Raw genomic sequence first — 12,014 nt, 5'->3', positions numbered from 1 at the left:
GAAATTGTCTTATAAGTCATATCGGTAACACTTTACTTTATGCATTATAGTATTTTTAATGCATTAATAATGCCTTGTAATGCACCTTATAATGCATTGTATGGTCTCATGAATATTTGTAACCAATACATTATAATCCTTGCTAACACTTTAGTTTAGGGTCCAATTTTCACGATTACTAGTTGCTTATTAGCATGCATATTATAGGATATTGGTGGTTTATTAGTACTTATAAAGCACATATTAATGCCTGCCCTACATTGCCATATTCTACATCCCTTAATCCTACCCAATATCTACCTTACTAACTATTCATAAACAGTAATTAGGAGTTTGAGGCAAAAGTCGTTGTAAATAGTTGGACCCTAAACTAAAGTGTGACCTAATACTTACTGTATCTATTCATCGAACATGCCTTTAGAAAGTATAATGCATTAAAACATGACAAACTATCAATTTCAGATGTAACCAGGAATCTGCAAATATTATAATGCATTTTAACTTTGGTTGCAATTCTTTATAAATGATTACATGCATTATGAAATACCTTTATAATGCATTATACTTAAGGCTTTTGTAAAGTGTTACCGTAATATCTCAGTCTGCATGTTTGAAGTCTTGTCATGCAATCACTTACGGTAAAATATAACCTCTTTTATTATTTCTTGCAGCCCAACAGTGTTAAACTACACTTTGTCATGAATATCCTCATTTATTACATTCTGATTCGACAGCACAAACTTTGGAATTGGCAAGTGATGGATATAAACTTTATGAGAATCATCTGATCTTCTCTATTCCTCTTGGCAGCCAACCTCCAGTGAAGCTGAGAGTATACGAGTCTGTCCAGGAGGTCAGCAGACATCAGCCACATGGAAAACTGGCTCAGGATTCCTTCATGAATCATGTGATCAAAGCCCTTAAGAAATTGTGAGTATGACTAATAGTTCTTTGTGGGTAGTTTAAAGGCCCTCTGGACATAATGATGACACAAATGACTGATATAAAATACTCATTTATATGGTTTGTCTGACCTGATTTGAAGCTGCTGGGGTGAAGTCTGTCAAAAAAAAGTCACAGTTAAAGGGATAGTTCACCCAAAAATGAAAATTAGCCCATGGTTTACTCACCCTCAAGTCATGCTAGGTGTATATGACATTCTTCTTTCAGACGAATACAATCGGAGTTATATTAAAAATATTAAAGCCTTTATTAACCCCCCGTAGCCCTGTGGAGCACTTTTATGATGGATAGATGCACTTTTATGGACTTCAAATCAGAATCTGCCATTATAAAGCTTGGAAGAGCCAGGACATTTTTTAATATAACTCCGATTGTATTCGTCTGAAAGAAGACCTACACCTAGGATTACTTGAGGGTGAGTAAATCATGGGCTCATTTTCATTTTTGGGTGAACTATCCCTTTAACCCCAGAAATAAAAAGTGCAGTTAAATAAGCACAGATTCTCCTGCAGTTCTCATTATTTTACTGCACATTTTCAAAATGCAAAATAATTTTTTATTAAATCTCTTCCAAGTTGTATTATGTGTCCAAACACATAATATTGTGTCCAAACAGGACGACTCTCATTACTGCTTTACAGTAATTAGAAGAATCACAGATTAGAATTAGAAACACCCATATGCATTACGCTAATGAGAATTGTTGAATGTGTCAAGTCTATTGACTGCATTCATTCACTCTCAACCAGTTTATTATTATTAGACCGACAACTGTTTTATCTGATTGTATTTTATAACATTAGTGTTTCCATCTACCAACAGAGGGCAGTGTATCACCTTTTCAGCTTGTCAAACAATCATGCTTTAATTCTGCTCAGGGCCACTTGCATCCCAGAGTGTCTTTGGATAATATTTGAAGCGACACAGTTTTAATTAGTTTTAGCCGTATGAAATCTTTGGCAAATTAAAATCGTAGCTTTCATAAAAAAAATCAAGACGACATTTTTAGAATTCACTATTGAATGACATTTGGTAACACTTCATTAAGAGCATAATAGAGGATGGGAATAATCTCCTGTCCTCTCTGCCATTATCTTACAGCGTTATCTTAATTCATATCAATAGGCCCTGTTTCACTTGCCTGCTTACACTGTTCATTTGTGAGAATAGAGAGGGAGAGAGAACAATGTAGCTTTCTTTAGTTGAGCAGTGCAGGATTGTGGGATTGGAGTATCCAAATAGCATTTCCTCTTCTTATATTTTTCTTAGGTGTTTGGATATCGTTCCTTGCGATATATTTTCCCTCATTCATCTACTGAACTTCCCAGGGATAATGGATCTGTTTTTTTATGGTTGTTCTTGAGCTTTGTAGGACAGATAGACACCAGAGACACAGGAAAGAGGATATGGAGATCTTTCAGTGGAGGATCAGAGCATGGTTGGTGTGAAAAATTAATATGAACTAGATTTTTATATGTTCTGTTGAGAGAGGCCAACCCTAGGATTCTATGAAAATTTTCTCCCCACATACTGTGTGGCACAGATTCCACTTATAATGTACATTACTGTTCAAAACTGGTATATTTAAAAAAAATGCTTTTGAAAGAAGTTTCTCATGCTCACCAAAGCTGCATTTATCTGATCAGAATACAGTAAAAAAGAATATTGTTGTATTACCTGTTTTTGATCAAATAAATGCAGCCTTGGTGAGCATAAGAGACTTATTTCAAAAACATAAAAAAATCTTGCAGACCTCAATTTTGGACGGTAATGTATTTTAAAATGAAATTTATTTCTGTGATGGCAAAGCTGAATTTTCAGCATCATTACTCCAGTTTTAAGTGTCACATGATCCTTCAGAAATCATTCTGATGTACTTTTTTAGTGCTCAAGAAACATCTCTTAGCAATGTTGAAATCAGTTGTACTGCTTAATATTGTTGTGGAAATAGTTTTTTTTTTCTCTCAGTATACTTTAATGAACAAAGTTCAAAAGAACAACATTTATTTAAATTAGAAATCTTTGTAACATTATGAATGCATGTCACTTTTGATTAATTTAATGCACCAAATTCAATACATGAGTTTTTAAAACCACTAAGCATTAGCATGCACCACCATCCCATAGAAGAAGCTAGTACCAGTGCACCATGGTAAAACATAATCAGCGTGAATTCTGAGCACTCAGTGTGTGATAGATGGACTGTGCCTTAGGCGGAGTTAATGAAGGCAGATGGCAAAGCATTTCTCCTGGATTGCTTCACTACTTTGATTTGCTTTGCATGCTTAGTTATAACAAGGGAACATTTGTGCTTTAATGTGCCTGTGCCATATTACAACTGAGTAGCATGTATCACATACAGAGAGCTTCATGCATGGGCAGCTGGAAGCAAAACTTCCCGTGATGCCCATTTTGCATTTGTAGTGACATTACCTACGGGGTTTTGCGATGCCCTTGTAGACGGTTCTTAATGCTTTTTCATGTCTTCACGTTTTTTTTTTTTTTTTCTTCCAGCTCTCAGTGTCTAGATATCTCGGTCGTGTATGCCAATTGCCACCGGGGGAATATGTTTGGAAGATGTGAGCTGGATAAGAGAAATAGGTCACGATTCTATTCGATTTGGGAGACTCAATCGTCTCGTCCCTGTGATGTTGCGCCTTGTGACATTCAGCGGACTGTATTGTGAAAGAATCTCAGCCATGTGGAAATGAGATTAGAAAGGGTAAAAAATCGCAAGCCCACAGCGATAGACACTCGACGGTGCCACAGGAAGCACTATCAAATGACGAATGAGTTTGCTTTAAAGGTAAACAAAATAACTGATTTGGTTTAAAGTCAACAAGAAATCCAAATTTACCTTGTTTACTTTTTTTTTAAAGCACATTGCTGATCTTATTGTGCACGATTCTTTAGTGCATGTTATTATTATTATTTTTTTTTTAAGAAAAAAGCTTGTCTTTCTATCAAAAATGCAATAATTGCTCTGATTTTGAATGATATGCTCTTACATTTCAACACTCCCATTTCATAGCCACATTCCAGATAGATAAATCAAAGATCCAGCCTTTGGTATTCTCATAGAGTTTTCTGTTTTATTGTTAGTCATTGCTGCTAGGTGTCGTAACTATCTGCACACCTTTTGTCCCGAAAAGCCTTTTGTCTTTGTCTGCTGCATCACAGCTCATATAAACATACACGCAAATGTACATGTTTTGCCAGTGACAGCTTTGACTTTATTTATATTTGATTCATGTTTTATTATTATTAATAATAATCATTAATATACATAAAAGCTTGAAAATTTTATGTTTTTCTTTGTTTGCTGCCTTTCACAACTTGGGATAGTCGTAAGTGAAGGGTTTGGGACTGTACTGCCAATCAAGCGTTGCTGTGATGTAATTTTCTAGTGGTTTTACAGTGATTAGTCACTTGACATTTGTGGCTCAGCCGATTGGCTCTAAAAAAAAAAAACATTGTGGATGTGAAACTGAGCGCCCGTGAGAAAAGATGGCAGATTTTAAATTGCATCATTCCAGGGTGTGAATGTAAATGCTAAGAGTAGTTTTCTTTATCATAAATATTCTTTAATGTTGAATATCCTCAGAAATATGTCAGATTACAGAAGTAAAATAGGTCGCGAACTGCGTTTTGCTTTGACTTTAATGTGGGCAATGTAATGTTCTTGAATTTGTACGAATGATTTACGCCACACTGTCATTTCTCAGCTCTTCTAAAAACATTTTAAACACATCCAAAGGTCAGTTGGTTGATCTGAAGGTCATCCAATGACCTGGTGTATGTGTGCATACACTAACTTATATGGGTTTGTTGTCTAGTATGTCTTTACATCTGCTCTTGTCATGAAGCCAGTTTTCCTCATCCAGGTCTCATGGGGAGCTGGACCAACTGTGCTGGCAACTTACACACTCACACACACACACACACATACACATACTTCCTGCTCTTGCACGCTGTTCCCGTGAGAGCTTGTCTCTCTGCCAGCTCTGGAGGCAGGAAGTGCTTGGCTTCCCCCCATGCTGGCTTTGCCCATGTAGCTCCACGTCCAGGAGTCCATTGTAACAGTCAGAGCAGGGCAGTGACGGGGGGAGGGTTGCTCCATGAACCAGCGGAAGACGTTCAGCTTATTTAATGAAGGAAGCCAGCCAGCACAACCTGCTTTGTGTGCACTTTCTGACTGTATTTTTTTTATAGTTCATGTATTTATTTTGCTCTGTGTTTCAGGGCTCTGACCCCCTCCTCAACACTTCACCCTTTCCCACAATCCTCCTCTGTGTTTCCTGGGGATGTGTGCTTGACAGAGAAACACACTTTGACCCAGAAAAGATTTCAGTGTTACCTGAAACTCAAATCGGAGTAAATATGAGGCATATGTGTATAATATTTATTTATATTATACTATTACATTAAAAATGCAATTTAACATCTGTCATCATCTATATATTCAGCCAACAGGCGTGCTTATCATCTAGTGCAGTTCAGATGTGTAAATCACGTGAAATGTTTAGTTTTATGGTGTTTTCTTAGAGTTTAGATAATTTGGAAAGCTCTGGGGCTTATGTGTGTGGAGACAACGATTGGCCGTGTTCCCTATCAGCCTACAGTTCTAAACCGCTGATGTATTTGCTGTTTAAGATGTTATGGAAACGGCCAAATGAAAGCAGAGAAAGAAGCCTCCTAAACTTTGAACCTCTTTTGTATCGTCTTCTCTGTGCTTGGTGGTGATATTTGAATGCACTTCTTTTTTCTGATAATTTGTTTATTTTCTGATTTACAGCCTATATATTACGCCTACTGTCGCGAATTTGCAACAAACCCCTTCCATTCAGACTGCAGGCGAGATAGCGTGTGTTTTCCCCCAATGCCTGTTTGTGCACATTCGATACATACCTAGGAACATTTTGCACGCACTGGTTTATCGTAGGAGCGGTCGGAGTGGGAACTACATCCGGTTCACCGAAGCTAATATTTTGTTTTGCAAAATCCGCATATCAAGTGCGCAAATGTGGAGAAATTTCCCAAAATGAGTTAAGTTGTGCTAAGATAAAAATATGTACCAGCTTATTGATTGCTTCTATAGCTATGTTATTCATATAGACTTCATGTGACGAATATTTTTTACGTACTTTGTAGATTTCTGTTTGTAGCAAATTTGCGACATTGGGCCATAACGGCTGGATTGGGCTAATGGCTACATATTATAATAATGCTGTATTTAGATGGTTTCAGCCAAAAAAATTTTTTTTTTTTTTTTCACAAAAAATAGCATGTTAGGATATAACACTATAAGAATATATAATGTATGCACTGGAGAAACAAGGAAAGAGTTAAACAGAGTGTAACATGGAATGTATAAAAACTACTGTCAATGTTAGGGAGTAGGAGAGTGTTTTGTTTCTTGCTGTTGTCAAGATTCATTAATTTGTCAAAGTTTATAAGTATAAAGTTTATAAGTTCTAACAACTTTGTGCCATGAATAAAATCTACATTCCTGAGATGGGAAAATGTGTTTTATTAATTTTTCCATTTTGTAAAAAAATACCCTAAATGCCCACTGTCGCAAATTTGCAACATACCAAAATTACCCTAAATGCCTGTTGTCGCAAATTTGCAACATACCAAAATTTCTATTTATTTGTTGTGCAAAAGTGAAATTGATAATCTCAACATTATTTACCATCTACCTAAAGTCAAAAACACACAGAATTTTTTTTTTTATATACAGCTTTATAAATTCAGGAGTTAAGGGGTTAAATGTCCAGTTCAAGGTCTTAGTGCTCAGTGGACATTCAGATGGACAAAAACAGATATTACGTGGCATTTAAACAGCATGCCTTAATTCAGCTCAATAGTGTCTGGTGCAGCTTATTGGAAAAACCATGATCTTAAGGTGGTAAAACTGATTTGTGCAACATGCTAGATGGTTTGTTGATGGTCCAAACTGGTCTAACCAGGTCAAAATTAACCATCTATCCCGGTGCTCTGGAAGTTGAATAGTTTCTCTACCTGTGCCAGAAAATACTTCCTTCTCACTTTGCTGTGGATCAGTTTGTTCTTTCACAAGACATTCATGATCAGATATTTAATATGTTGGCGCATTAAGAAACTAGAAAACCCAGGATTGTATTACTCTTCTTCACAGTGGGAAAGGAGCACCAGAGAGAAATTAACCAGACTGTATTTTTTCTGGAAATATGACCAGCATCAGGTGCTGTTCGCAAATGGTATCGCTGACGGTTCTGAGTGATGGAGTCAGGGGATAAGTGCACTGGTAAATCTCTTTACTGGAGGAGTGAGGTTTCTTTCTAAAGAAACTCTGAATAAAACAACAGCTGCAGTGGAAACTTCATCATCATCATTGGAGAGGTCGAATGGGATTGGGAAGAAGGGAAAGTCCGGTTCTGGGCAGGTCAATCAAGGCTTGGTGCTTTGGACCAGACTCCCTTGTTGTCAGACTTGCGAGCAAAACTAACACCTAAAGGATTTATTTGTCCCAATGCTGAGTAAATGAACTCATTGACTTACTTAACTAGCTTTAATATAAACCAGGTATTGTGTTTTTCTATGCTGTTTAGTAGACTGGCCTGATTCTGTTGTTTTCATGTCAACTCTACAGCTTGCAGAAAAGAAAAATCATATATCACAATGGATCTTTTTTGTGTTCTCAGATTCAAGATCAAATTATTTGTGCTTAACAATTTACGTTGTTTTTTATAGCTACAAATTTGACTAATTTGTTTCTGTTTTTATTTATATAAGGACATTTTTGGGTCGGAGCCTTGAAAACTTTTGGTGGTGTAACCTAATGTATTCAGGTTGATTCAGTCATATTAAATTATATTTGACTTGAAAAGTGTATGGTAACAAAAATGTTTTTTTTGTTTGTTTGTTTTTTTAAAGGGGTGGTTCAGGATTTTCGACATCGGACCTCATTTTCAAGTGAGCCTGGTTGTTATTCATCAGTGGAGACAGTTTTCAAAAAAATTAATCCAGTCCTTACTTTTGGACAGTTCGCCCATGCTAGGCTAGCGCGAGTCAACGGTGCACGCGTTAGCCTGCCATAAAAAACAGTTTTACCCACTCCACAGTACACCAAAAGCAAATAAATTATAACGCCAGACTATCGATGTAAATGTCTGTCGAGAGAATAATGTTAGAAATCAAACTACCCTTTCATCACATTGTCAGCGACAGGTAAATACACTTGCATGATAGTTATGTGGACCGTGGCTCTCTCGGTTTCCTAGGTAACCAAATATAACTCCGCCGCTGCTGTAGACTGCTTATAAATACAGGGAACAAATTATAACTAATGCAATGTGATGAAAGGGTAGTTTGATTTCTAACATTATTCTCTCAACAGACATTTACATCGATAGTCTGGCGTTATAATTTATTTGCTTTTGGTGTACTGTGGAGTGGGTAAAACTGTTTTTAATGGCAGGCTAACGCGTGCACCGTTGACTCGCGCTAGCCTAGCATGGGCGAACTGTCCAAAAGTAAGGACTGGATGATTTTTTTTTTAAACTGTCTCCACTGATGAATAACAACCAGGCTCACTTGAGGTCCGATGTCGAAAATCCTGAACCACCCCTTTAAGGAGAAATAAAATAAAAATATTAGATGAAAAACGTAAACTTAAAAAAACGTAAACAATAAAGTTGAACTAACCATGACAAATTAACAAATAATATGTGTGTGTAATAAATATGACAAAAAAAGTACAAAAGTACATAACAAAATTACTTGAAAATATTAAAATATTAAAATTCAAAATATTAATAAATACTATAATAGTATATAAATAATACTAAAATAACACTGGACCTGAACCAAACTGGTAATGTAGGAGCTACTACATGATAAACGTTTTTTGGTTATCGGACAAAGGTTTATTTATTATATTTTTGTACAGGGCAAGTGAAGTCCATTAAGTCTTCTGAGCTATGAAAAAGTAACCTTTAAGCAATTAAATTTTACTTTGGGATTTGTTGGTGAGTGTTTGGCCCAAACAAATGCAAAGCAGAAAGCTGCACACTTGTCTTAATGCCTTTGCTTCATGGTTTTATGGCAGAAATTTCGAAGAATGATTGATCCCTACAGGGTGCCACTGACAACCCTCCTCACTTTGCCCGAAATGTTTATGAGATGCAATATCAAGTTTGAAAATGTGTTGTTGTTTTTTTTTGAACAATGACTTTAGTTTTTCCATTTAACAGAATCTCCTGCTAGGCGTGTGAAATGGTTTTGTTTTCACAGAGTTGTGTTTTGGTCCAAAAAAACGTTCCCAGTTTTGATGACATACACACGTGTTGGCTGTGGAGTCTTATTTAACAGCTCTGACAGTTATAATTTGTGCTTGAGCTTTGTTTTGTCAGGATTCGGGACTTTGGCTGTTAGTAGGAGAACCTCAGAACCAGCTGTGAAACTGAGACTCTGCTACACGTGAGGAAACGGATCACTTCTTCTCTGTCTCTCTCACACGTCCATGGCAGCCAAGCTCTGGTTGGTGGATTTCAATTAAGCCAAATCACAGAAAACCAACTAACTGTTATAAATACTTGTTTAGTTCTCTCAAACTTGGTACTTCTGTTTTGTTTGACTAGCAACCAGCATAATCTGCTAGTCAATCAGTGATGAAATGAATTTACTCACTCTCATGTCCATCCACACATGTATGACTTATGAAAATAGTTTGTAAAATGTCTTGTTTTTGTCCATACAATGAAAGTCAATGGGGTCCAATGTTGTTACCAATATCTTCTCCCTTTAAGACTAGCACTAACCAGAATAAACCGACCTGGACCGCCATTTTTCTTGTCTCTTTAAGCAGGGATATAAGACTGTAAGACTGCTCTTGTGGATGTGGCATTGGACATTTCCGATAAAACAGATATTGGACCAGTCATTGCTGGATTTTAAAGAGCTTGTCTATTCTGACTTTCTTGGTGGCATGAAAGGGATGAAAAGCGAAATATTTTTTTTCTTCTAAATTCTGGCTTGACTTTTTACCTCCTATTTTACTTGAGCTCTAGAAAGGGTGAAGACAATTTAAGAAAAGACAGTGGAGGTTATCAGCAAGGAGATTTGCACGTTCAGATTGAATTGATTACCCGGAGAAGGTTTCCCTTTTATCGTCAAAGTAAAGTGGCACTTAGAATTTGAATTAAGTTTGCTGGCCATTCTAACCCCAAAACAGCTTTGTGGCTTTAACTTTGAGATAGCCCTTATCGATGTACCTCTTTCTCAGTGATTTATGTCAGTGGCTGCTCTCGGTTTAGTGGCAATTTTCCCGGTGCATTCTCTGGAGATAGTTCGCAGGAAAGTATTTGGTGGCTGATAAGATAGTGTTGTAAAGGCGGCCTGCTCCACAGATAAGGACCATTACAGTTATTTGTTGAAAGACAAAGCCTCTCGCTGTCCGACAGACCCGTGAAAGCTGCTCGGTGAAAGCGGCTGGCCACTGAAACCTCTCTGATGCGGCTGTAATTGTCTCCCGAGCTGAGCAGCACGAACATGGAGAACGGTCCTTAACCCTTCTCACGGGAGGTGAAATGAGTGTCTTTGCTGTAGGCTCTTTGTGACACTACATTTCTCTTTGTTTTGTTGAGGTTATTGTTGTTCATTCTTTGCTTTGATAAAAAAGGGTAATTTCATGAAACGCTTGCCATTTACAATTTGATATGGCTATTTTAAAATACTTTTTTGTAAGATTTGAAACATTGTTTTAAATAATAATTTAAAGGTGAGTTCACCCAAAAATAAAATTTATGCCATATGTCAACCATCCCTTATGTCACTCCAAACCCGTTTTGAATTACAAATGAAGATATTTTTAATGAAATCTGAGAGATTTCTGTCCCTCCATTGACAGTCTATACACAGCTACCACTTTGACGCTTTAAAAAGATCGTAAAACTAATCCATATGAATCCGTCTTTTAGTCACATATTAACATTGATCAGCGAACATAAACAGAAGCTTAACCCTACTAGCTTGACGTGTGAGAACAAACCTCTTGTAGAAGCACAAACGTGCTGCGTAACACGAGAATGAACCTCATTTTTTTCTAGCTGAAGCTCAAACGTGCTGCGTAACACGAGAATGAACCTCATTGGTTCTTGCGGAAGCTCAAACGTGCTGCCTAACACACAAGAATGAACCTCATTGGTTCTTGCGGAAGCTCAAACGTGCTGCCTAACACACAAGAATGAACCTCATTGGTTCTTGCGGAAGCTCAAACGTGCTGCGTAACACGAGAATGAACCTCATTGGTTCTTGCTGAAGCTCAAACGTGCTGCGTAACACGAGAATGAACCTCATTGGTTCTTGCGGAAGCTCAAACGTGCTGCGTAACACGAGAATGAACCTCATTGGTTCTTGCTGAAGCTCAAACGTGCTGCGTAACACGAGAATGAACCTCATTGGTTCTTGCGGAAGCTCAAACGTGCTGCGTAACACGAGAATGAACCTCATTGGTTCTTGCGGAAGCTCAAACGTGCTGCGTAACACGAGAATGAACCTCATTGGTTCTTGCGGAAGCTCAAACGTGCTGCGTAACACACAAGAATGAATCTCATTGGTTCTCACACGTCAAGCAAGCATGATTGAGCTTCCGTTTACCATAACTGTTGTGTACGTTGATCAAAAATGAAATGTTCTTTAGAATTTGTATTAAGTTTGCTGGCCATTCTGACCCCAAAAACAGCTTTTTTTAAAGAACTTTTTGAAGCGTCAAAGTGGTAGTTGCGTAGCTGCCAATGGAGGGACAGAAAGCTCTCAGATTTCATAAAAAATATCTTCATTGGTGTTCTGAAGATGAACGAAAGTCTTACAGGTTTGGAACGACATGAGGGTGAGTAATTGATGACATAATTAAAATGTTTGGGTGAACTATCCCTTTAAGTGTTAATCATTTCCATTGTTTATTAAGTTTTTTTAATACGTTAGGACATAATTATGTCTTCAAAAAACACACAAAGGTGACAGTTTTACAGTTAAAGTTGACGTGCCAATCTTTATAGGGCAAATGC

General features: G+C 37.2%; 1 protein-coding gene across 1 annotated transcript in view; it reads left to right on the top strand.

Moving 5' to 3' along the window:
- The window catches only part of cnbd1 (cyclic nucleotide binding domain containing 1), a 35,672-nt gene that overhangs the window by 3,697 nt on the left and 19,961 nt on the right, over positions 1–12,014 (top strand). The window contains exon 4 of the mRNA XM_084398810.1: positions 811–930. Within this exon, the coding sequence (XP_084254936.1) occupies positions 811–930 (120 nt within the window). The remainder of the gene's footprint in view (positions 1–810; positions 931–12,014) is intronic.

This window comes from Rutilus rutilus, assembly GCF_951802725.1.
Source record: "Rutilus rutilus genome assembly, chromosome: 24".
NCBI lineage: Eukaryota > Metazoa > Chordata > Actinopteri > Cypriniformes > Leuciscidae > Rutilus > Rutilus rutilus.
The sequence above is the reverse complement of the archived record's forward strand: the minus strand, read 5'-3'. Positions and strand labels throughout refer to the sequence as shown.